This window comes from Haemaphysalis longicornis, unplaced genomic scaffold (assembly GCF_048455015.1).
Source record: "Haemaphysalis longicornis isolate Haplotype H1 unplaced genomic scaffold, Haemaphysalis longicornis Haplotype H1 scaffold_1, whole genome shotgun sequence".
Lineage (NCBI taxonomy): Eukaryota > Metazoa > Arthropoda > Arachnida > Ixodida > Ixodidae > Haemaphysalis > Haemaphysalis longicornis.
In genome coordinates, this window is record NW_027526203.1 from 420,878,695 (window position 1) to 420,905,344 (window position 26,650).

A 26,650-nucleotide genomic window follows, 5' to 3' on the forward strand; every position below is an offset into this window, starting at 1 on the left:
GATAATTAATTACAATTAGTTAATTAGGTCTCATTAACGAAAAAATTACTGTCCGCTTCTCCACAGTACTGCAAACACTATGCACTAGGTTTTCTTCGAGTAACGCCATTACTCTTTTTTTAAATCTTGGTGCATGATAGCTGAAACACCCTGTGTAGGAGGGGTAATGGCACATTGCGGCTGGTGCGGGCGAGCGACCAGATAATGTCAACGAAAACCAACGCGGTCTATAAAGCTACGTAGCAGTGATGGCAAAGAGGACTGTAGCGGCACCTGATGGACGAAATGATAGCAGTCGCAATTCACTCTGTGGCTGCGCAGCGGAATGCCAATTGCAGCGGCTAGGTAGCTTCTCCCGCGACAGATGCCACTAGCTTAACCTCAGCCAAGCGCTTGTGATGTTATCTGGCCGCCCTAGAAAGCTGCGTTTTCCCTCCTGCCTTGTTCTTGCTCCGTGCCGCACAGTGGCACAACGAATGTCAGGTTCCCCAACCACGAGACTAGGCGAGCCTCCTATTAGGAGACGGACAAAGTAGGCAGCCTGAGATGGCTTAGTGAGCTCGTGGCTTCACAAGCTTGTAGAGACCCAGCCTCTCACCCAAAAGCTCAGGACAGCTGCTCCCCTTGTACATAGAGTAGATTTTCACTGACTATGGATTAAAACTCACTTTGTCGACTTCACCTGCCTCCGAGCACATCCTTCGGACTTCCCATTGAGTCAACCGAACCATCGGCGACGTTTTCACTGCGCCGCGCTGTGGACTGTGGCCTCAGTTGTCATGCATTAGCTTGCTAGACGGGCAATAAAGCCTTTTGTAGCCTCAATTCTCATGGAGTTGAGCCCAACTAGCAGACAAGAAGGCACTGAAGGAAGCCAGAAGGCACTGCTGTGCTCTTTCTTTCATAACAAAGTTCAGTGGGCCTCGTCAGATGGCACCACCGCAGCCTGACGCACTGGCTGGTGCTGTTAAATGCAAAACTATCAAGGACGCACCCTCTCTGCATGGCTCTTGCAACAGAGTACCACGAAAGTGCCACTCAGTCCTGTCTAACCTTGCGCTGCCGAAATTGGAAGGCATACCAAAAACTTGGGGTGCCCGTCGCTTTCCCATTAAAACACAGAGTTGAGTTTAGGCTCAGGTTGCCCAACACTAGTCAGCATAAACCTGCACTTGAAATTCACTGCCTGAAGATTGCACGAAACCTATGGTCACGTTATTGCTCAGGTACGTCATGAGGCGATTAAGAAGTGGGAAGCTTAAAATATGTCCTTTCAAATTGAAATTCCTAGTAATGGACACATTGTTTTGCACAGACCACAGCTGTCGTAGGTTATGAAGTGCCCAATCTTTCGAATAAAGCAAAGTAGTATACTGTCTTAGTGGTGTCTAAACTTCAACCCTTTTAGGGTCAAATTTTTTTGCCAAATGCGGCACCCCAGGACCGACTGTTTTATTGCATCTTCGGACGAATCTATTTCAAGAAAAAATTGTAATTTTTTTTAGGGTGACCATAGAGTGACGAAAAAATCGTTTGCATTGTTACATACACGTCGTTTATTCATGAGTAACACAAGTAAATTCTAAAAAAATATGTGCAAGAAGGGGGAGAAGCGCAATAGTTTTACAGGCGCAAGAAGCGGGAAGCGCCCGGAGGACGGAACTGAAACTAGCTGCTGTGCACGAGCGCATGACTGGATGCGCTCGCCCATGCACTGCTGTAGTAAAGCATAAGAAAAGAAAAAAAAAAAGAACCATTGGCACAAGAAAGAAATTTCACGTATTTCCGCAGTGTGGCAGCACATGCCAAGAGAGAGAAATGATCGAAAAAGGCTCGCTTTTTAAACATACAAGCGATGACGTACATGTATATCATTGACCATTTTGAAGGTGTTTGCAGGGGACGTACATGTATGTATTGACCCTGGGAGAGTTAAAGGGTAAGGTTCTACAAGTACTGCAACATTTTGTAGCACCATCTTTTTCCTACAACAAAGGCCAATTCCTTGAATGAAAATGTACACCCAGGAAAAGTTTCCAAGATGTGATTTCGACATTTAAAGTTAATTACTCACCCGCCACTATGGCTCAGTGCCTATGGCGGTGTGCTGCTGAGCCCGAGGACGCGGGTTCGATTCCCGGCCGCGGCGGCCGCTTTTCTGATGCATGCGAAAAGCGAAAACGCCCGTGTGTACGAGATTTCGGCACACGTCAAAGATCCCCAGGTTGCCAAAACTAATCCGGAGCCCTCCACTACGGTGCGCCCCATCGCCTGTGTAGTGCTGGCACGTTAAACCCTACAATCAATCAATCAATAAAGTAATTACTCTGCTGTCTGATGGTTCGGCAATCTATTTGTACTTGTACGTGAAGCTTCATGCTTCAGAGCATCATCACCATATGTATAGCAGGAGATATGTAGCAAGGCAGCGCAGAAATTGACTTTGACTGTCAAATTGTGTGCTGCAAACTTTTGGCCCGGGTGTACATTCCAGCAAAATCACCCAAGCTAACCAGCTGACACATCATTGTTACATAGGTCATAACTTGTATGGAACGAAAGAGTTGAAATAGCTTTGCCAACACTTCACACAGGCTCACCTGCAAATGTTGCCGGCAGTTTTGCAAAGCCAACCGCAGTTCCTGAGCAGTCTTGCGCGACGAGCACAGGTCATCCTCAGTGGTCACAAGCTGGCGACGTGTCTGCTCCAAATCCATTTGCGTCTTCAGCACTTCTTGACGTGATGCCTCCCACGACTCTCGCACCTCAGCTAAGAGGGGGCAAGAAAAAATAGCACATGCAAGTGACCCGTGTCAGTAAGAACTGCTCCTGAGCCAGACAATAGACAATTTTAAATCCTAAAATCATGTACCAAATAGCCTGCTTCTATGTTCTAATGTCTGGGAACCACTGTGGCTTGCTGAAGAGTGCCCATGTGATTGAACATATGCAACACAGTACCTAGCAAATCGTTAACACAGCTTTACTACTGAAATATGCTAGCTGTGATAAACACTGGAACTGAAAATTAAAAGAAAAAGAAAGAAAAAAAAAATCACCGAAAATGCCCCAGTCAAAGAAATCGGACACTGCACATGTAAACATCCAGCCCGATGCACAGCGTTGAAGAAAGAATGCTCTTAGTACCACGACATTTTGCACGACTTCATACGTGAATTTTTAACCCTCGTTGCAGCTAGGCTCTGCAGCAATGGCTTTGTTCTGAGGAGTGTGGCCAAGTAGAGTTGAACCTGTTTGTTAGACTACCCCTCCCAGTTGGGCCTTTATAAACATCCCAGCTAACTCGCGGGCAATGGGTGGATTAACTTGCCCTCCCAAGCTCACCTGAGTAACTGCTAGCAAAACCCTTATCAAAACCCTAGCAAAGGCCCTGGTATTCTAGTTGCCTCATTTCCCATGCTGCAAGTTGTCCAAAAGAAGGCAATCAGACCGCTACAACTACAGCCTCTTCCTTTCATCATAAGCTAAGCCGCGGTTATTTCGGGCTTTACCATGCTGGCGCGAGTGACAGGCATGTTTTCCCGGGAGCACAGGGCAGCACATGGCTTTACTTATATAGCAGCCCCCATTCCGTTCTTGTATTCTTCACGGCACATAATGAGATATGCTGATTTATTTCATACTGTTCACTTCGGTGTGAGCTTGGATTCTCTTAAATTTTCATTCTTTCAACACACAACCAAAACAGGCTAGACCCTAGGACGTTTGTCAGCCCATGTCACTATTTTTGAGTTGCAAACATTTTTTGTCATTCCGTACATTATATATTTACTACTTAATTATCATAACCATAGAGTTTCTCAATATTACCTAGAGCGGAAAGTGTGGCTGCGATCGCACGCCGACATGGGAATTGTGGGTAGTGTGCGAATCGAATTGGCAGCAAGTGGCTAGTACAAAGGGCTATGGATTAGGCTTCTCGGCTCGGAAGTGCTTGAGTTCTGTTTTCGGTATGCTTTTCCGTTTTCGGGATGCCACTTTCTGGCATTCAATCCATGGCTATCACAGATATGTCTAAATAACAGCGTGATTAGCACTTAACGTATGTGCTCGCGTTAGCGGCGAGTTTCACATGCAGTGACGGCGACAAGCGACGCCGAAAACGTAACTCAAAAGGTACAACAGCAGAGTGCACTGGGTGACAGCGACAAGCGAAAATAAATTAATACACTGCCGCCAATGTCCTCTGTCGTCGTCGCTCGTCGCTACAGTTCACTGTATCCCCGCTGCCGCTCGCTTGTGGGCTGCTTCTGGCCAGCAAAAAGCGAGCGAGGGTCCCAGCGGCCTGTTATATACCACATCATACCGCTTGCCGCCGCCGCCCACACTACAGCCACAAAATAAGCTGCGCTAGGCCACACTATCCGTTTTCTGCACACATTCAGTTATGATTTTCGCATCGCTCGTCGCCGCCGCTGCGTTTACTTACTCCTTGAAGCATGCACTGCCTTGGCCAGGCGCAATGAGGCAACATACATAGCTACTCGACAAGCCAGTATTTATTTGCCATTTAACGCATTCATGAAATTTCATAATGCTTTCGCACGTGCTTGAAGACTTACTTGCGGTAATAGGCTCCGCCTCTAAGTTTATTTATATCTGCCCGGACAAAGCAAATAATTACGACGCGATTGCATCATTCTTGCATCTCTATGTTGCATCCGCTTCGTCTGCCAAAACGCGTAGCACATGATAATGATACTGTATTGAGAGGAAGCAAGAACACTGTTTAGGACAACCTAAATATTTTTTATCAGCTTAACATTACAAGAAACCAAAGAAAACCTCATTCAGCTTGGAGTATGTAATAATCTAAAAATATATCCGGGAACGCCCGCTGTATCTGGCGGCGTGAGCCATATGCAGGACTCTTGTTTTGTTTTTCTTTCTTACCCTCAAATTCAGTTCTTAATTTAAGCACTAGAACACAGCGTTTTATATAAAGTAAAATTTGTTAACAGCGGCACTTTTGGCAGCAATTTTTTAAACAAAAACTCAATTTGCGTAGCCACAAAGTCGTTGCCGGTCATGCCACGCCGAACTTTCGGCCGAACTACACACTATGGCGGCACTCATGGAGGCGTAGAGCGCCTTCGCCGAATCACGTTGACGCTAGCGCCAGATTCCACTCTAGGTGAGTTAGTGAGAAACTCTATGATCATAACCACCCTACTCCTGCCAAATCTCCAGTCAAGGCAGCCCCCCATCTTCATTTGTAAGTGGACAAGGACAAGCATGTGCCACTGACCCAAGGCCTCGATGAGCTCCTTGAGTCGAGTCTCCGAGCTGGTGCGGGCCCTCTCGCTGCGCTCCACCTGGCGCAGCAGCTTGGCCACGTCCAGCAGGGCTCCATCATGGAACACCATCCTGGTCCCCGCAGTGCCACCAGGCAGGGCGGCCACCGAGTCGCCACTGGCGCACACCTCTGCAGGATGAGGGCCACCAGCCGCCTCGCGCTTCGACAGGAGCACCCGGTTGCCTGGTGGTGGGCGGCACAATCAGAGCACCCCGTGAACACCCCCGTCTACATCTTGGCATGCACAAACGACAGTTCCACAGATCAGACAAGCGCAAGGCCCTATTCAATCGTCGCACTCTGAGCCACATCCATAAAAGTTATACCCTCCCAGTTTGTACGAAAACTTCTTCACTTCTCAGCTAGAATGAAGCTAGCAAATCTAGAAGTTTCTTTGTTAAAAAGTGGTTTCGTAAAACCTTTTCTTGGCATTCATGATTTTTTGTGTCTAAGAAAAGAAAAAAAAATTCAAATTATGGAGGTTTTTAACATGGAGTTGCAACAGGGCTGAGTACTCCTTTAAAATTAATACAAATTTACACCTTCATGAAAGAACATAACTATACGATTTTGCTATAAAAATATATACAGTGTACACCGCTTATAACGTATCCGAAGAAGCCCCGAAAATCCGTACTATAAGCGGTACCAGAGCCCTCCAATGCCTTTCTGGTCATGAAACTTCGCCGTCACGCTATGGGAGAGCTTCGTGCGCTGCCGCGCCGCGCCGCGGCGCTGGTGTTGATCGGAGGGCACCCGGGGGCGTGGTCAGAGCGCGTTTGGCAGGGAACGAGCCACGGAGTAACATAAAACAGAAGCCCGCCGCCTTATCAGCAGTGTGCTCTCGCTTTACGTACCGTGGGCCGCTCAAATGGACTTATCATTTTGTGAGTGGCAAAAAAATTTGGTGCGAACGGGCATGCTGCTACTGCGTTCCTTCCTGCCGCTCTGGCTACAGAGCAGCGGCGGCCACCCGATGCCCCCCGATCTGTGGCTGCGCCCCTCGCAGTAGCCTTTGTCCCCGTACGAAATTTAGCCGGGAGTTTCATGACCAGAGAAGCATTGAAGGACTCTGGCGGTACCCACTATAACAAAACATGCGCGAATCCAACCATATCGTAAGCTACCTTTCAATCATTCTTTGTTATCATCAGTCAAATTAGCACCCCTTAAAAACGGAAGTACAGTCTTTATTTAGCCTTTTTTTTTTCCGCATCAGACGCAGCTGCATTGTCTAAACACCGAGCGCGGCTTTAACTTATACTGTGTGTTTGTTTTTGAGGGATCTGTGTTTATTAGTGCTTAGAAGAACGGATGCCCTAGAGAGGGGAGCAGCCTGGCTGATGCCAGCGAGACAACGTGATAAGTGTGGTAAGTACGCAAGCCCGATTTTTTTTTCATCTGCGCCTAGCGTTCGCGACGTCGAAGGCAGGTGCTTATCAGCACAACGTACAGGTAGTGGAAACCTCCGGCGTCGCGGATAGACTCGCTATCTCCAGATGTTCGAAAAGGGGAAGGGTGGTTGCTTATCTGCACCACGTTTGAATCGCACCAACTCAGCCCGCCCGAGGGGAAGGGGGGGGCTCGCTATCTTTCGCGGTATGCCGAGAGCAAGAGCACTTGTTACCACGCGAGCGCAAACGGAACGCACAAACTTTGGAACACAAATGTTTGCGTTCAGAACGCAAACGGAACACGCAAACTTATTTTCTGTGTCTAAGTTAGAGGGGAGAAGAAAGTGTGGGCTGCGTTGAATGGCTGAATTCACCGTTCTTTTTTGCGACCATAAAAGGATGCCCCAGCTGCACCGGTCGATCAGCGGACCAGCCAAAAAACAGCACTATAAATGGTATTGTGCTTCGGGCAACCGGATTATAAGCGGTACAATTACGCATTGACTTCTATGGGAGGCCTACTAGTAGCTAGAAAAACCCGCGTTATATTCAGTCCCGCACTAAAAGCGGCTATGTTATAAATGGTCTACATTTTCCTAAAAAAATTACAAAAAAAAAAGGGGACACCGAGGTGCACCAAAAAAGAACATTTCACGGAGTTACAACTTTGTGTGTATAAAAACAAGGAATGCAGCAGCTCTGTTGTATTGGGAAGCAACTACAGCCATCGCAGGGTGGCCACACCCCATACCCAAGGCAAGTTCTCCCAGCTCTTGCTCTGATGGCTGCTCAGCACCAGGGCCTTCTTCGTCATCTGCCATTTCCTCGTCCGCCACAGGCACTTCTTCAACTATATCCTCGGGACAAACAGGCGCATCAGTCAAGTTCCTGTACCGCACTGTTTCACGCCTGGAGACTTTCTGAAGCAGCCGGCGAACCTGGGACAAAGAAAATGCCTTTGTTTACACACCGCATTTACCCAATTCTCAAAGCCAACCCCAACTTCCCCTTTTCCCCGCTGTTGTGGCCAAAGGGAGGGGGAGGAAGAGGTCATTGGGTTTACAGTAGTTGACTATGAGCTTTTTGTCCTCTTCCGCTTTTACAAAAGGTCAGGGTGCAGGGTCTGAAAAATATAAGCCTGGCAACCTTGAGGGACCTCATTTATCTGATTCTCAAAGAACCCCCCTTTACAGCTGTTGTGGCCAAAGGGGGCAAGAAATAATTGCGTTTAAACAGGGAATTCTGACTACGAGCTTTGCTTTTTTTTTCCTTTCTCTCTTTCTCTCTTCCTTTTTTGGAAACAGATAGGGTGCAAGGTTCGGAGCTTTACACACAAGCCTTCATGCATGAGCCCAGCAGCCTTGAAAACCCCGGGGTCCTGCTTATATAATCTTAGTGCCAGTGAAGGTGGCCTATAGCAGAGGCCACTGCCTCAAGTGTAAAAGCACATTACCAACACTGACTGTAATGAGCAATCAGGAGTCTAGTAGCAGACAGACTTTTCCAACTAACTTCCTCCCACACACACATGCTTACCATGAGGCAGAGCTCCCTAAGGTTGGTTTGCCCCTGCATTGCCCATTATAATGGATATCACAAGCCTGAGGCCACAATTCATGACACTTAGTGTGACATTTAAAATTAAGATAAAGACACCCTGACGAGAGCAGGTAGACATTGTTGGCTTAGGTTTAACTATGTGATGCTTGGGTGTAGCAACGATTATGCCACACAAGCACAGTATCAATGCAAATGGTAAATCACTTCAATTACAACAGACCATCACACTCCAGTGCACATTACAAATGAATAGGGTAGTTCGTTTTCGGGTTTTATATTTTCTGAAAATCGGGGGTAGAAATCGGGTGCCATTTTTCAAACTGATAATTGGGGAGAAATCAGGTTTTTCTGTTAAACCATTCAGAAATTCGGGTTTTTTCTGGTTAAATCTACGGATGTACTAAGTAATACACCCGGTTTAACTTATCAGTAGGTATACGAGCTTCTTAACTCCAACGCACTAAAATTGATGTTTGCTTCAAGCTGGCAATCGGGGGCACATCTGGGTTTTCTAGCAGATACTTATCAAATTTGCCGTTTGTTTCGAAATGGGTCAGTAATGATGACTGATTGATTGTAGGGTTTAACGCGCCGACGCAACGCAGGTGATGAGGCGCACCGTAGTGGAGGGCTCCGGATTAATTTTGACCACCTGGGGATCTTTAACGTGCGCCGAAATCTCGTACACACAGGCGTTTTTTGCTTTTCGCCAGTAATGATGACAGTAAAGAGCCCTGATAGCTTTTACGAAATGATACGTTTTATTCATTAAGAGCTCGTCTTTTGATTTTGATAATTTTTTACACATCCTTGTTTGCATACATTATCATCTGGATGCGCAACATGTCGGTCTCCATCATCAGAGACCTGTCCGATCCTTGAATGTACCTCAGCTGGGAGAAAGTTCTCGACATCACAGGTTCAGTTAGCTAGGCACAACAATGTCAGTGCAGCATTCGCCAGCCTGGGCTGGCTAGCGGTAGCTAGCGGTAGAGCCATGCAAATACTAAATGAGTTCGAAAGCTGTGTTAGTGGGGCTTGCTTCCAGCAAGTACTGGTTGAGAACGGCGGACCGCCAGCCCCTGATTGAGCTGATTGCTACTTTGAAAAGGTCCATTCGAGGAGAAATCGGGGTTAACCCGATTCTCCTCAAGCATGTTCTGGGTGTAAAAATAGGGTAAAACTGAGTTTTACTTGAAAACAAACAACCTTACAAATGAAATCAGGAGCGGCTGACAAAATATTCAAGGTGATCATCCTTGGTCACGCCCCAGCTGAAGTGGAGGCTAACATTCCAGCGAATTATGGTTGTTTTTTTGGTTACTTCTTTGGTCTGCTAAGAAGTGGGTGTCAGATGAGAAATACTTTGACATCAACAATGCACTGAGCCGCCACTCCTGCCTCAGAAGATATCAACAAAGTTCAGCCTCAAGTGTCGAGGCTGCGCCATCGGCTACGGGATAATTTAAACCACCTGGAGATCTGCTGCATGCACTGATGCATGCACCTTGGACACGGTGTTTCAGACGCATAGGCAACCATACTCCAGAAAACGATGCACCAAAAATGTGAAGCAGAAAGGAAAAACGTTTTTTTCACTGCAAGTATGTAAGAGGTGCAAAGAGCTTCCTGGAGCAAACTTCTAAAAAAAAACCACCTACAAGCATCCTGAAAATGAAGCGCACACCATACTAAGTTCTGGTTCAAATTAAAGTTGTGATTATATGCACTGATGCTACGCCTAGGCTACAAGGCTTGCTCTTATTAAGAGGGCTACAGATTAACTTGGGCTAAATTTTGTTCACATGGGCCTTCCACTTTTCGCCTCCAGCAGAAAAACTGCCACCGTGGCCAGGACTGCACCCGTGTCCTCCTGCTCAGCAGCATGGCGAGCAAACGGGGCCCGCAGTCTGAACCCGAGTTAGCGTGCAGTCAAACGTGCTCCAGCAATGGCTTCTTCCCGGGACTGCAGCGGCCCAGCGTTTGCTCACCTGTCCACGGGAGAGCTCGAGGCCTATGATGTAGAAAATGTCCTCAAGGTCCCGGTCTTGCAAGTAGCCACACTGGTTCTGGTCGAAGTATATGAACGACAGAAGCAGATGACGCTGCACCGTGCGCTGCTGCTGTGTGCGGTTGTTTTCCTTGCGTGGCCTCTTCTCTGAAAAGGTGCACGCACAGGCACACGCAGTGTCACTCACTGTCCATCTGCCAGGCTCGCTCTGGGACGTCGAGGGAACCCAGCCTCACCTTTGTTCTCCTCGGAGTCCCCTTCTCCGTCCGAGGGCTCTGAAGCACCATCGCTTTCGTCCTGGTCGTCGTTTTTCTTTTCATCATCCTGAGTCGAGCAGAACAATACAAGGAACATGAATGGCAGTAATAAATCTCCTTTCACATCTATGCAATCAACATGTCAGCTCAGAAGTGTCAATGAAACCTGAAAATGTATGCCAAGAAAGATGGCATGCAGTGTTGCATAACGGGGTGTGCAAATAGCGATTTCTGCTCATGAAGAAAATACGAAGCGAATAATGATTTTGTTAGAACAGCTTCAGATTGAAGCAAATATCTCGCGGTTTCCAATGAGAAAACCGAAACTGACCACTTCCACTCTTGCTCCTCGCCCTTTTAAGATCAATAAATGTTCATTACTAACTACAAGTATGCTTCTGCCGATTTTTCTTCCTAGAAGCAACATGAATGTCTACAGAAAGGTCATTTGCACTTTTTAAGCAAACTGTGTCAATCCTAGCTTGTTAGTACATATATAGTTACACCCTCATAAGATTCATACTGAAACACTTCTGGTTAGGGCCACTACATGAGGTGAAAGTAGCCACATACAAAATTTAATATCATCAATAAAGCTAGAAGAAGCAGGATAGCTTCTTCATGTTTTTTTTTATGCGATAAAATTTTTTCCCAATGCTCTTCAATAGGCTGTTTATTTTTCTACACGCCAGCTACTGCAGCATGCTAGAAACTGCTAATTCTAGCTTAATTTTAAAAATGTTAAAATATTTGCTTCAAGGGGAGAATATTCAATTCAATTCACAACTATACAAACAAATTCATTATTTGCTTCAAAAGCAAAAACCGCTATTCACACACCCCTACTAACAATGTATGAATTTTATTAGTGAAGCTGTATATGGCTCACTCATCATGTGGTGGTCTGTCAGCGAAATATGCTGTGCAGCAAACCCAACTATTTTGCAAATGCTTTGTAGCTGTCCACCTAATGTAGATATCTAGCAAAAAAAATTATCTTAGACTGTTTACACTTACCTAAAGGCTGAAACCCCACCTTGGGGACTAAAAACACAAGTTTTTAGTCCCACACAAGGGGACTTAATCCAAGTTTTTTGACAAAAGGTGTACACAAAATGCTAAAGGATTTTAAGAACTGGGGATTTTCAAAGTTACAAATGCTCACTTTGCGATCCCTCCGATCAGGGCGACGATCTGACTTGCGGTCCTCGCGCCGTTCTACTTTCTTGTCAGATTCCTTTCCAGCATCCTTTTTCTTTTCCTATTTGGAAAATCAGGGCAAATCAGCACAACAGGACACAAGCACTTAGAACACAGCACAGGTTGCTTGATGATCATGCCAAAAGGATAAATGCAACAAAAGAGTTAGCAGAGTTGCAAACTTGCATGTGGTACTACCAACCAAAGGACTTTTGGTTTGTACAATACTGCATGCTTAACAAAAAAAAAGAATTAAATGCTTAATTAAGCTCTGTGTAGCAGTCTGTGATAAATCTGCCTGATCATTAAAATGTACATTATTTTTAGCTCATGATGAGAGTGACTTTACTCTGGATCAGCTATCTGTGGCAATGAAGAGAAAGCTATGGAGGGAGGGAAAGGGGGAGCTAACTGCTCTGTGTTACTACGCCAAAGTAGTTCTTGATAAACTGGTTTCGGTTTTAGTTTCGGCATGACAGATACGTATTTCTTACAGTTCATTTCTTCGCATGAGCTTTGTGGTTGTTCACGTTGTTCATGTTGCTCCGTGGTTGAGTGCGCTGAACCACGATCACCAAGCATGCAGGCATATTGGCGTCTCCTACCCTACACTTCATTCGTTCGTAAACACAAGCCAATGCTTTGACCGGAGAACTCAGACCGACCGTGGACTGTACCGTCCAACTCTATATCGTTCACAAGTGAAGTGGATTTTGTCAGCGCTGCAGCTTTGAGGGCATGCAGTGATTTGTGAACTCTTCTGTAGCTGAAAACTGGGCAGCAGCACCAACATGTGTAGCATGCTTACATAGCGTGGGCACAGTATACATAAAGAACAGCACGCACACGCGCTTACGCGCGCGCTCGCTCGCGCCGGCAAACTGGCTAACCGAACGGATTGTGGAAACGGCCGAGAGTCCCGGTTGCATCAGCCTCACTGGGGTGTACACTTTGAAAACCATTTGCTTCATTTGTTTTGACAGTGTTTGGTTCCTATGCGGAGAATGAAGTGACGAGCTGCCGAAGGTTGTCGACAAAGACGCCATGTTTTTTTCAGAAGGGAACCTATGCAACGCCAGTGGCGACGGCCACAACCAAAAATATTCGAAAATTGAAAAAATAATGCTCTCTGTTTCACATATTCTGCCAAGTAATTTAGTGGCATTAACGAATAACTGCTTAGGTTACAGCCAACCAATTATTTTTGTTGAACTACTTCCAGCTGCACAGTGAAATGGCGTGGTTCGGCTTTGTAGCCTTGACTACACTACCACAGAACGCTGTCCCCGAGTATAGTTACGCATCAACATGATTTTCTTTATTCACAAAAGCCACGGCCTACCAAGGTTTCAAATTGTTATTCCCTATGCAGTTTAAGGACAAAATACTGCTCCAAATCTCTGCACATGATTTTTTATCATTGGTACGAACATCAGGGCAAAGCCCAGAAGTGAATTTTTCCGTTTTTAATTACTGGTGTCAGCACCAGTAGATTTTTTAATGATGCGAAAAGGAATAATGGCCATAGTAAATTACAGGACCAAGAAACAAGTTATTCAGCTTTCCAAATTTAGGCTGCTCTACTTCTAAGCTTCATCTGCATAACCCGATACACTGCAGACTGCAAAAAAGACTGCAACATGTACAAGCATACCTCTTTCTGTTCAGGAGCTGCCAGAAGGGCCCTGTAGATGTTGAAGCCAAAGTCCCGAATCAGCATTTCGTTGAAGAGTTCCGCAAATAATGACACCTAGGGAGAGATAAAAGAAAAACAATTTCTATACTAAAAACAGCCTCCGAATCGCAACATGGCCTCATCCACGGAGCAAGATAAACAGGAGCGCCGACTTCGCTCTCTCCTGCGGGCTCTTAAAGTCCATCACTCGCGGAGCGCAATGTAGATGGCGCAGCGAATGGTCCGGCGGCTAGGCGGCCGGCGTTCCCCGTGCCCCGGCGGGCGCGTTGGCCCAACGCATTCCGTCGGCTTTTGTCGTCTGCTTCGGCAACGGTAGTTTTGGGCACGGAGTGCTTTGGGCCTGCGTTGGCGCCGCTTCGCGTTCATTGCGCTCCTCCTTCGCACGGCTTGATTAACTTGTTCGACAGCACCTTCTGGGTAACCCGAACCCGAAGGAATTGAGTGGTCGTACGGCGCGGCAAAGATGCGTTAAGGATTGGTTTGCATGGCGGGAAAACAAAATGCAGGGCGCACATATAGACATATGGCTGCTATACAAACACTATCTTTTGCGCAGTGCTTGCCGAAAATGTGACTCCGTTTGTAAATTTGTAAACACCAATTCGGCTGTGTTTTAACAGGTTTTACAAAAGGTGAAAGGAGCAACTGGTTCTGATTACTAGCGATTATAAAAGTTGCCTCAGCTTTCTCGCTGTTCTCCAACTTACGTCCAAAACAGAGTGTGCCTAGAACATGGACCGGCACTCACACGCTCATCAGAAAATAACAGAAACGCGATAACATCACCCGCGACTGCCCGTGACGTAGCAATCTGCTCAAGATCGAGGCCCTGACAGTGCAGTCTTTTCACAAGCCTTCATTTCGCGATATTTGAATTCGTCCGGACCCTATATCTCTGTGGTGATGACTCGCCAAAAGAAAAGGTTTGACGAGCCGGTTGTTTTGCTGGTCAGCCGCTTAAAGAAAAAAAAAACGCCGGGAACTCTTGTAGGCCCAAAATTGCAGCCGTACAAATCGTAGCATTTTATTTGGAGTCCACGGCATTATCGACGAGATAACACGATCGTAGAGCGACAGTGAACATCGGGCGGTAAGTTGCGGTATGGGTTACAATGAAGGTTGCGTTTGATATTCTTGGGTGCCTTATCAAGATGACAGTCTTTTTGTACACTCATTACAACAGGGCAGCCATCCAATTCAGTCATTTGCACAGAAATGTGTGTCTCATTGCCGTTTGCCGATGGAGACTCCGGGCGACCCTTGTAAGCATTGTTCGTGCGCAGAAGCGGCATAAATAATTAAGCAGGCGGCCGGAGAGCGGGCCAACAACAGAGGGTAATTTTTGCGCTGCATCGGTTTATCGTAAGCAGAATCACGCTAGACTGCATGTTGTGGCTCATTCTTTGGTGATTCTAAAGTCGTCGTCGCTCAGTTGCGTCTTACATCTGCTGGGTTAGTACAATTTTTTTAGCGGGTCTTCATAATGTCAGAATAAACGCCCCCCGATAGGGAATAAGCGATCGCCATGTATGCGGTGGCGTGCGATTATCTGCGCCGTCTATTCCGGCTGCGCACGGGTGTTTAAATTCCGCGCGTGCAGGCATTCCTCCTGCATAGTAGGACTGGCATACGACAGGCGTCGTTGCGAAAGAAACGACGCCTCTGGAGAGAGCGAAGAAGGGAAGAGCCATGTACAGAGGCACAGCGACGAGAGGGCAAACGAAGGAGGAAGAGAGCAAAGGGAAAGCTGGGCGGCCGGCGGCGTGTGGACATTATCGGCCCGAGCAAAAGAATTTTTCTGGGCCACAGTCGGCGCTCCTCTTTATATCTTGCTCCGTGGCCTCATCTCACGAGCTACAAATATTGAACCACAGCTTCCCAGTTTACATATCCAACTTCTCCAAGGTTAAATATACCTTGGTCATACCGTTTAAAGATTGAGCGTGCATGGATAAACTATTAAATGGAGAACTCATAACTCATTTTGACAAAGTTAGTATATGAACAGGGCATGCAATGGCAGCTTTTGCATTTTTCTCTGAACAGTGATGAAAAACAAGGCAAGAGATTTCAAGTGTGACAAAAAATGACGAATTTTACAATGCAAGAGTACAACAAAGCATATAACAAGCAATGTGGAATTAACACATCGAGCAGTGTGAAGGAGAAAGCCACCAGGGTGCAAGTGGTTTGTTTGATACACAGTTGGCCACCTGTAGATTGTACCATGCCCCAGCAGCCATAATGCACCCCATTCTATTGCCAGACACAGTGCACATGTCCATCCCTCAGTATATGCCCCCCCCCCCCTGATGCTTGAGGAGAATAATAATTCAGGTGACAGGCGATGAGCATGAGAAAGCAAATTGAATTTAGGACTGTGTCCTTATGGCTTATCACAAGGCAGCGCTTTCAAGCATTGAAATTGAGGGTGGCTTGCCTGTGCCACTGTCCCCTTCTTACCCGAAAGCAGGCTTACGGGCAAGCCTGCTCAGCAAAATTGATTACCGTATTTACTCGAATCTAACGCGCACCTTTTTTCTGGAAAAATAGGTACCAAAATCACATGCGCGTTACAATCGAGTACGACTCAAAACTGCGGCGCTGTATCGCCATAAACGTTTCAAGATGGCCGTTTGACTACTGAACGCGCAGCCAGCACTTCGTAGTCAGCGCATGTTTGCCTTTGTTGTCTGCGTAGTCTTTTTTTGAGTTCCTCTGTTCTTTCCGCCATGGACTTTCCCACTGCGAAGATATGGCAGGTTCACCATGATGCTGCGTTTAAGAAGTAATTTTGTGCGTGGAAAGCGATGGAAATCGGGCCGCGTCATGTGTGTTCAGTGTTTCGAAGACTTGCGCGCAGGACTGGCGCAAACAGAAAGAAAATTTTTGCGAGCAAGGCGACACAGATGGGGTTCAGCGGACCAAAGAGGGGCCAATATCCCCAAATAGAAGACCCGCTGGCGGAGTACATGCAGCAGCAGCGAGCGGCTCAGAGACCCGTAACGACAGAGCTGCCAGGGCGGCGCTGCCCCGGACCGTCGTCGTCGTGGTGACTGTCTTGCCGGCAATAACTGGCACATTTCATTTCGTGCCACTTTTGGAATAAACCTAGCTTGTTCCAAGTGAGAAAAAGTTGCATTTTTGTACTAAATAATGAAAGTCTAGTGCGCGTTACAATCAAATACATAGCGTTTTTTCTCCTTTGGACCGCGAAAAACGGGTGCGCGTTACAATCGAGGGCGCGATAGATTCAAGTAAATACGGTACAATCAAAGGCAGGGTTTGCCAAAGACTGCATGTGGCTTGCAGACCAGCTGCCTAGCAACTGGTGGGTGGTGGGCCATGCACTTGACTCACTGATACAACAGTTTAGAGAGCCCATAAAGCTGACTCGGAGCTGAGTGAGGTGAGCAATATCGGTTCAGTGTTCTTAAAGAGACCATGAAGACTTTAGTAAAAAGGCTGCCACAACAGAATAACAAATTTATCAAGTTTAATGCAGACTATGTGCAAAATTTTGTGAAAAAACCATTGGGCAGGAAGTATGATGCAACATACTAAAATAGATATATGCATAAATGCACTTGTAAGTTACGGGATTTTGAATACCGGGTAACTCATTTAACCCTTTCACTGTCACTGACGTACCAACACGTTTTTGCATTTCCCCTCGGCAGTGTCACTGATGTACCAGTACATTCTCCATTGTACGTTCAAAAATTCGCACCATAGCGCAGAGCGGGCGCGCACCTGGACTGTTCACACCATCTGTCTAATCTTTTTAGTAGCTCATATTTCCACTCGCTAGCTCTCTCACGATATATTGAAGAGTATGGAGCGACCGCACCCATCTTTCGTTGCTGGGGGCTTGGTCGCTCCGTGTGCTGTACTCTGTCGGGATGAGTAACCATGCGGCACGCGTTAGGTTATGGGTGCACGGGTTGTTGTGCCATCTGCAAAGGGTTTCTAGGTTTTTTTGTTATTATTATTCTGTTCCAGCGTCTGCTTCGGCGTGCCAGCCAGCGCCCGTTGCCTATCCAATGGACCAAAACATGACTCAATTGCGGCTTTCACTTGTTCATTTCTGTGCGTTGTGCGGGCTGCTGAAAGTGCTCTTCCTTGCGCGCGGTTACTTTCGGATGGCTGACCGCGTGGGGCCTTCGACTGCAAATAGGAGCGATAGTTCTTCGATTCTGATTTGAACACGAGCCGAGCTTGGATTCGCATGCTGAGAGTTTCTCATCTGAGGAAGGGGTGCGAGTTCCACAGCGTCAGATTCTGATGTTGAAACGGTGGGGTCATTGTCCCGGAAGCGGGCACAGCAAACTGAAAATAGCTGGAAGAAAGGCAATTTCACACCCACGCTCTTTTCTTTCGACGCATTATGTTCCGGACGCTATCATGGTCACAAAATATCCCTATGTTCTTTCCCTCATATTTCAGAAAGCGAGACGACACTGGGGGTGTGTCAGGGTCAGAAACACACGACAGTGCAAGGGTTAACCTTTCACTGCCGGGTGTTTTCACTATTTGAAAGGGTTAACCTTTTCACTGCCAGGTGTTTTCATTATTTGCGAAGAATTGGAGGTTTCGAATGTTCGGACACCCCTGGATTAAGGGGGGACACTGGTCTTAAAACAACTTCTTTTATTTTCAAGTAAACTCTGTGAAACTTGTCAGTCTTGCAGCTTTTTTCCCACTGATTTCAAATATGCCAGTATTTTTTCAGTTGGTCAATTAGTTACCAAGATAATTAGAGATAATTAGCCATTTTGCCCCAACAATTAACAAAACAGTGTTGCTCACAAAACTGTAATCTTTATATTTTCCATTACTATGAACCCTGCTGAATGCAATCTTGGAAACAGTTTTTTGATGCACCGCTTGGAACTAATTTTACGGCTCATTAAACTTCGGTAGCACCAGTGGCAAGGAACCATTTTTTAATGGACCGAAGTTTAATGAGCTGTAAAATTAGTTCCAAGCGATGCATCAAAAAACTGTTTCCAAGATTGCATTCAGCAGGGTTCATAGTAATGGAAAATATAAAGATTACAGTTTTGTGACCAACACTGTTTTGTTAATTGTGGGGGCAAAAATGGCTAATTATCTCTAATTATCTTGGGAACTAATTGACCAACTGAAAAAATACTGGCATATTTGAAATCAGTGGGAAAAAAGCAGCAAGACTGACAAGTTTCACAGAGTTCACTTGAAAATTAAAAGAAATTGTTTTAAGACCAGTGTCCCCCCTTAAACCCCATTTCAAACTCATAGTAAAGGCCTGCTATTTACTTCTTGAGCCACCATGGTAGTAACTTCATTATCTTTCTGTTTCTGTACATTCCTCAATTGTCTAATATGAATGGGGGAATACTATGTTTCCTCTTTTTAATAACAAAGAAAGGGAATGGCAGCACTGGCCAATGGGTCCACAAGAGGCTCACCTCAAAGGAGTGCTCCTTGTTGTCCTCCTGGCGATAGTCAAGCAGCAGGGACAGGGACATGACGGAGCAGTCGAAGCGTCCCCCCTTGGCTGTTCGCGAAGGGTACACCAGGATGCTGGGCTGGCTGGGCAGGTCGTCCAGCCGCAGGGGAGTCCCCACAGTGGCCGCCGGCAAAGGGCCTGACCGGGATGATGTGTCCTCCTTGGGTGACCCTTCCTCTTCCTTGGACACATCCGCCGACTCGGTTGGCTTGTCCTCCTCAGCCTACAAGGCAACAGCGCTTGTCACAAAAAAGGCCCCACCTCTCACTCCCTATAATTTTACACTGCTTTTGAGAGTTTCACAATGCTCAGTGCATTGAAAACAGCAAATTCTACGCAATGAATGCCCGTGCAGTGGGGCAAGAAAAAAGAGCGTACGTGCGACTCACCTCTCCGTCAGCAGCCGGCCTGTCTTCGTCAGAGTGTTCGGCATCTTCGTCCTGCTTGACCTCGTCCACAACCTCGTCCTTGACCTCGTCCAGCACAGCCTCCTCGATGGGCTCCTCCTCCTCCCCTTCCTCCTCGGCCTCCTCCTCAACTTCCTCCTCCTCCTCCTCGTTGCCCTCGGCCATCTCAGCCTCGGCCTTGAGGGCCTTGCCCAGCCGTGCGACCAGTTGCGACTTGAGGCCCTTGGTGGACAGGCCCCGGGCCTCCAGCTCCTGACGCAGGTCGCCCACCTGCACCACAGCGGGGCCGCCGCTCTCACTCAGAGGTGCATCCGCAATGGCACAAACTCCAGCTGGTAAGCATCACAGTACAGGCTCTCTCACTACCATCAGCTGTAGGCTTTGTTATAGCCTTGATTCTGGTCAAACTTTTTGCCTTGGTGCACAGCAGAAGTCAAATGCAGGTGAATACAAGAGCTATTGCTCTTTTTCACCACCAGCATCTCCATGTGACAAGCAGTGGCCCAAATCGGAGGTTATTAGGATAATTTGACTCTGGTGTGGGCATTTTCTACCCCTCTTCCGAGGAGGCAGCACAGGACATGCTCGGTCTTCTAGTGGCCACTAACTTGGCTCACTTTGTGACATGCCTTTTTACAATATGAAGGAGAGCAAGCAAATGGGAAAGAAATGCAAGCTTCAACAATTTAGCTTTAAACAAACAAAGCACTGTCTGTCACCAAGCAGAGGTATCATAGTATCAGAGGTATCATGGTATCTCACACGTAAGAACTTTTTCAGCGTTTAATGCCCCTCTAAAGAGAGATCCTAACCTTCAAAGTAAAAAAAAAAAAAAAAATCAATTCTGCATACAATTTTTACTTATAATATGCATGTTACATAAAAATACCACCACAAATAGTACAATCATAAAATGAATATTTATCAAGCTGTCACACTACAAAGTTCTCTAAACGACCATTTTTTGCCTAAACTTGTAAACTTTTCCTATTTGGTCAAAACTTTTCTTCCATGCAACCAAGTGTTGCCCACAGTATCATGAATGTATTGGCAACGTTTGCCTCATTCTGTTGCATTCAAAACCTCATCAATTGGATAGTGAAATAAAACTATGGAAACATAAAATCTAAACATGCCACCATGGAAATATATGAATCTGAATATAACCGAAGAATTTTTTCTTTTAATGGTACACGAGCTGTGTGTATAAGCATTCAGCTGTTTTTGTTTCCACAAAAAACTGCCTTACTGCTTTGTTTCTTGCTACCTGCTTTTCGCTACTCTTGCTGTTGATGTAACTCAGGGGAAGGAAGCGTCGTCAAGCCGCCAAGCTGCGGCTTTTTTTCTCTCCTCCCCACCCATGTAATTTACACGTCTGAAAATAAACTTGAAACTTGAAATATGAATACATATTGTCACGAAGCCAAAGATGACGCAGCTGTCTTGAAGGAAAAAGAAGTTCATTGGAGCGAACTTGTGCTCCCCTAACAACTCAAAACATACACAGGCAGAGAAGCAGCAGTCAAGAAAGTGACATGCACAGGCGAGTGTCGGCGAGTTGAATGCCGCGGCGTTTGCTCTGCGGGCATTTATCCTTGGGCGCGGGTGTTTCTCGAACCATCGGATTACATCAAGAACGCTGTAGATCAAATAGGACTATTCTAGGCTAGTGACGTTAGGGCGAAACATTCTCCCTATCAAATGAGATAACCCGTGCGGCATAAGAAAGAAAGAATGGAACACGGGCTTCACTTGGGGCAGCGATTACACAACACAGTCGGGCAGTAAAAACAAAACAAATAAATCCAATGCATGGTTAGCAGCAATATTCATATAGGGATAGGGATATATATTAATAGGAAATATGAATATGTATCCCTCGCTAAACAGTGCATCGATAATGTTTGTGCAATAATGCAGTCCCAAAACGTACAGTGCATATTTATATGACCTGCAGGCAAAACCAAATGTGCGCGCAATAGAAGCTACTTTTTGAAGTCTCACCTAATTTATCGTGCACCATTTTTTTCGCAATGAGATTACAATAACTGCTACATCAACATTAAAAACATCTTATCTCAAATCTGTGAAGAGGGCAATCAATGTGTATTGCCATCTGCTCTGTGAAGACAATAGCAAGCATTGACTTCACAGAGCAGTGAGACATTCCATTCATGCTTCAAAGGAAAATATTTGCTGTAGTACGTAAGATGTGGACAACACAGGCCTCTAGCTCTGAAAAAGCAAACAACATGAAACATGGTGTGCTTCTCTTAGATGGTAGAATCATGACTAATCTTGCTGTTCTCTCATGCTACATAACTGCTGAATCTAAGGCAAGCATTTGAAACAATGTGAAATGATAAAGCAATTTCTTAAGCTCATCACAAAGGAAACTGACATCTACACTAACTTTCATCCTAGGTACAAATCTAACTACCAAAATAGCTAATCGCTCACTTGGATCAAAGCTACAAGTTGTCATGATTTGAGTCTATGTCCCTCAAGTATTATTGTCAGACTCATTCGCAGCAGTGCCCTGGCTGCAACCACAGTCAGAGAAAGTCGAGTTCCCTGTTTGTACTTGCTCCCTGTTCCTTTCACACTAGATAAGAGAAACAGAAATCATGCCTGCATTTTCATGGGTGTAATCACTAAACCTTGAGTTTATGTTGTTTCCAAAACAAGGCATAGCTCTGAAAGCAACCCATCAACACTGTTTTAAAACCACGTTTCCTCCCAAGTACCATTGTATACCGTATTTTCGCGTGTATAACCCACCCCTGCATATAATTCGCACTTCCACTTTCAGCTCGCCGCAGAAGAAAAAGAAACCCTCGCGTATTGCCCGCACATTTGATACAGGAGAGGCTGCACCAAAGCTACTGGTCAAGCAACACATCACATACTATGTGGACAGAAAAAGCGTATATTTAGAAAGTAGAATACAGTGACTGCAAGGCGCAAGTCACAATTCACTACTAAAATTCAGTTGTTAGAGTGCGCTCGCCCTTGTTTTTTCTTCCTTGTCCTAGTATATTTTGCGCAATCGCTGCCATTGAAGGCTTAGTCAGTGTTACTGCATAGGAGCTTTACAGCACCACCGGCATTGCCGGCATTACGGCACAACCAGCACTAAAGGAAAAACCCCCCGCGTATTATCCGCACCCCCACTTTGCCACTGAAATTTTCACAGTTTTGGCGCGGGTTATACTCGGGAAAATACGGTATCTGTCAAAACAAGCTGCGGCGTCGCTACCTTGCTTCGAATTTTTAACCGCTCAAGCATGGGAAGACTCACCTTCATGGTTTTAGGGTCCAAATCGGCGTAGTGTGTCGGCTCCTTTATGCACGCCTCCGCATTCTCTTCTTCCTGTGTTTTCCAGATAGCACAGCTCAAACAAAGCTTGTTGCACCATTGGGCCTGTCAATAGACACTGATTATGGAAACTTTGCTCGCAGTAGAACTACACTCGCAGTAAAATGAAATTCCACTTTAATTCCCGTTGCCTATGGGCAAATATTTAGATACAAACCCCCTCAAAATCTCTACTGGCTCTTCAAGCATCAGCGAACATTTTCTTTCCCAAAACATTACCTTGAATTAGCCGCTAAAGGGTCGAAAGATGTGATGGTGAATTTCAAAAGATGCTTCATGGCTTTTTCATTCCACAAGCGTACTTGGCCATGCAGCGAGTACACTTTTTTGCCCAGCATAACCATTAGACGCAGTTCTTGCAATCACTAGCTGTTTGCTTTTGATCGCATGAACATTTTTTTTCTTTATTTCTGCCCTCTTCTAACCGTAAGAGCAGATGTTTCTTAGCCACCTCTAGATATAGTAAAACTTCTCAAGTAAAATTGCTACTCCACCTTAACTTATTTATACTACTGAACTACCCGCACAGTATCTAAAGTCTTCCACTAAGGGCCGAAGTAGCAGCTGAACATTGCACTACTGTTCTCTCCAAACTCCAGACCTCACATCCTTCACAACCAAGGCTTACAAGATGAGCAGTCAAACTGATTCACCAACCCTGCATTCTAGTTGAAGCAGAAGCCCTTGCCAGTACATAAAAAAATGCAGCCTTTTCTGAAACAAAAGCGCTTACGGCAACACTATTATAAAGACAATCCTAGTGCAGTCCTCTCCCCTCGCAGCTATAAATTCTTGGTTCCTCCAGTACAGCAAATCCAAAGCATTTTTGCTAAAAAACAAAAAGCAGAATAATTGGTCGATAATGCGGCACAAAGAAAAAAATAATGTCATCACCCCATTTAATGGGGAAAGGAAAGAAGGTAGCATGTGTCAAGAGGTTCCCATAAATGTTCACTGCTTACAAGTGTCGCCAAGCCGTGTTGTGCTAGCAATTACAGTGTATGCAACCCAATTAAAAAATACAGAGTTTTAATTGCAAATTGAAATATCTATACAAATAACTGGTTTGTTTCGGTTTCGACCTTTCCCTTTATCCTAGTATAACATTTTAAGCATGTCCATGATTGAAGTCTAAACTAGGCGACCCTGCACCTTCCTCGGCTTCAACTGTCAGATTCTTCCCGTACAAGACTACTGACATTTAGTCCATTCTACATCTTGAATTTTTTCTCAGAATAAAAAAAAAGCCATACATTGCAACCAGAAGTAAACCCTTGTGATGAAAAAGTTGACACCTCTTTGCAGTCCCACCCCTACAGAAACCATTTCAGAAGAAACACCACGTGGCCCCACTCTTTCCGCCAACACTATTGTAATTATAACATGGTTCGAAAAAAATGCAAGGAAGTAATGATTTGAATCAATTATTTCCTATCTTTCCCCCCTTTACTAATCACTGCAGCTTTATTAGGCATTTGCAGTAACTAATTAGTTTTGTAGCAATTCTGGCCCTACCATTAAGGCTTTTTATAAGGTATACGTCTCAGAAGTAGATGCAGCGTAATTGTTTATTTTCACTTGAAACAACTAATTACTTTGTTACTGCTACAATAATGCCCATATTTTTGGCATTCACTTACAACTGTAATTAGGTGCATACTTTTTCACTAATATGGCTGGATTCCCACGCACCAAAAACATTTCAAGGGTTAAAAAACTGCGCGTAAAAGACCAGACAATAAATAAGGAAGGGACAGGACGGGCGCAGTCCTGTCCCTTCCTCATTGTCTGGTCTTTTACGCGCAATTTTTTCACCCTTGAAATGATGCACCAAAAAGCCTAACAACACGCTGTTCTGAACCGCAAACATGTTAAATAAACGGCAATATGTATATACTAATTAACAAGCCCCTTTAGAAAGCCGTGTTGCTGAACACAATTACTATATTTAAGAAACTGCTGCGCACATTAAAGTGCAGGATAGGTAACCCGAATACCTTAAGGGCTGAATCTTGTGTGCACCCTGTCTAGCCTCTGACTGAATCTGAACAACAGCATGCCTCCAGCCCAGCTACCCCGTGAGCTGCACCTGTCCTTTCCTGTACTGCACACTAGCGAATTCCAGCGTTCTCTGGCAGTAGTGTTGCAAAAGGTCCACTGTCTATTCCCCGGGCATGTCCCCCCGTTCAATGCAGATCTTGCGACGAATGTCCGCATCTGGAAACAAAGGGTGGCTTCCAACACCACCCCCTCCACCCCCTGGACTCGGAAAGAAACTACGCAGGTGTCGACGTAAGAAAAAAAACGTTGACCAAGTAAACGAACGCCGAGAACCTGTTCTATAAATGCCGTGAGAGAAAGAGAGAGCACATAATAATAGAAAAAAGTCCATTCTCCCAATCCCATGGTGTCGGCAGATCCTCGTGACGTGGCCGGAGCAGCAGTAGCACATCCTTGATGACTCATGGCTCGGGCAGGAGGACGCACGACAGACGATCATTGCGGTTAAAGAGAAGGAGGGGGGGAAAAAAAAAGAAAAAGAAAAACACAGGGGAAAAACCTCGCGCGGCAAACGAACAAGGCACCGTGGCCGTGCCAGCTCGGGAGCAGAGAGGCGTGGGAAAGAAGAGGAGGGCTGAGTGCCTTGCAAGGAGCCGTCGCGTCGCCCGCCGAGGCGTCAGCCGCTGCGTCGTCTGCGCTGCGCAGCCGGAGCTCCAGGTCGGCCCACTCCTGTCGGGTGGGCATGCAGCGCCACACGTCGGGGAAGAACAGCACCACTTTTTCCAGGGTGGCCGACGGAGCCTTGGCGCCGTTGGCGGGGGAGGAGCTCTCCCTACGGTAGCAGATCTCGGCGAAGCGATACCTGCGGGCCAAACAGGGGCCGCCGTCAACCCTGCCCGCCCCCTGCCCACCCCCCCACAGCGCCAGATGGGGGCTCGCCTCGCCGCCCCACTACCACCCGTGCTGCAGCAGACTTGCGGGGGGGGATGGGGGGGAATGCCGCCGTGCCCGGACCTGCTGCCTAGGACACTCGGCCGCATCGCGGGGGACCCTTGACGGCCCACCGTCGGCGGCCGCCGCCAAGGCAACCACGGGTGTCAATTTCTCACCCCGCACAACAGTATGCCCAATTGTGGCCCTATGCGAAATAGAGAAATCAATCTGTAGCTACATGCCAGTCTCTCTAAATATGTCCAAAATTATATTCTATCCCTTGTTTCCAAAAAGCCGCTCACATTAATTTAAGCGTCTACTGGGAAGACATTTCTGGGTTGGTGCATTCTCTGCTGTATTCCTCCAAAAACTTGCTTTAAAACATGGTTCTGAAGCTTTCGAAACAAGACACCCCTTAACTGGTGAAGCGAGCATGACTAATTCCAACAAAGGGAAATAAGCCAATCTATTCCTGCCACTATACAATATGATCATGCCCTGCACATAACTTGGTATAATGTAACTAACAAGGGCTTTAAAACAAAGCACGTGCTAACAAGGGCTTTAAAACAAAGCACGTGCTGGCACTGGTTGCATATATAGGGCTACTGTGGAGTCACACAAGGTTCTATGAATACGGCTGACAGCCAAACGATTAGAGCAAACTCGCGATGAAGAAAACAAGGAGGAAAGGTAACAATGACAAACTACATAAACTAAAAAAGTACGGCTGCAATTGTACTTCTCAAAACTTGACAGCTGAGGAAGCCTTGACAAGATTACTTCCTCAGCTAACCAGTGAATGAAGACAGTACAGCTGTATCAACTTGCCAAAACTTAGCAGGATGACCTCTACCTTGGACCACTGTAATAGCATCCTCTTTGCGTCGGGGTGATGGCATGTGCTCCCTTCAGCATTGTAAATAGTACTAACCTTCTGATTTTACATTGCTATTGGCAGCGTGTTCAATTAAATCAATTTTTTTTTGTAATCAATCCTACCG

General features: G+C 46.0%; 1 protein-coding gene across 6 annotated transcripts in view; it reads right to left on the minus strand.

Moving 5' to 3' along the window:
• LOC144155640 (cell division cycle and apoptosis regulator protein 1-like) overlaps positions 1 to 26,650 on the minus strand; it is a 67,173-nt gene that overhangs the window by 5,413 nt on the left and 35,110 nt on the right. For all 6 annotated transcript variants that reach the window (XM_077687218.1, XM_077687220.1, XM_077687215.1 and 3 more), the window contains 11 exons: positions 25,356 to 25,575; positions 22,635 to 22,706; positions 19,316 to 19,603; positions 18,886 to 19,149; positions 13,394 to 13,489; positions 11,705 to 11,800; positions 10,519 to 10,606; positions 10,263 to 10,429; positions 7,463 to 7,649; positions 5,270 to 5,500; positions 2,601 to 2,770 (listed from right to left, as the gene is read on the minus strand). In XM_077687218.1, coding sequence (XP_077543344.1) covers positions 2,601 to 2,770; positions 5,270 to 5,500; positions 7,463 to 7,649; positions 10,263 to 10,429; positions 10,519 to 10,606; positions 11,705 to 11,800; positions 13,394 to 13,489; positions 18,886 to 19,149; positions 19,316 to 19,603; positions 22,635 to 22,706; positions 25,356 to 25,575 — 1,879 coding nt within the window. The remainder of the gene's footprint in view (positions 1 to 2,600; positions 2,771 to 5,269; positions 5,501 to 7,462; positions 7,650 to 10,262; positions 10,430 to 10,518; positions 10,607 to 11,704; positions 11,801 to 13,393; positions 13,490 to 18,885; positions 19,150 to 19,315; positions 19,604 to 22,634; positions 22,707 to 25,355; positions 25,576 to 26,650) is intronic.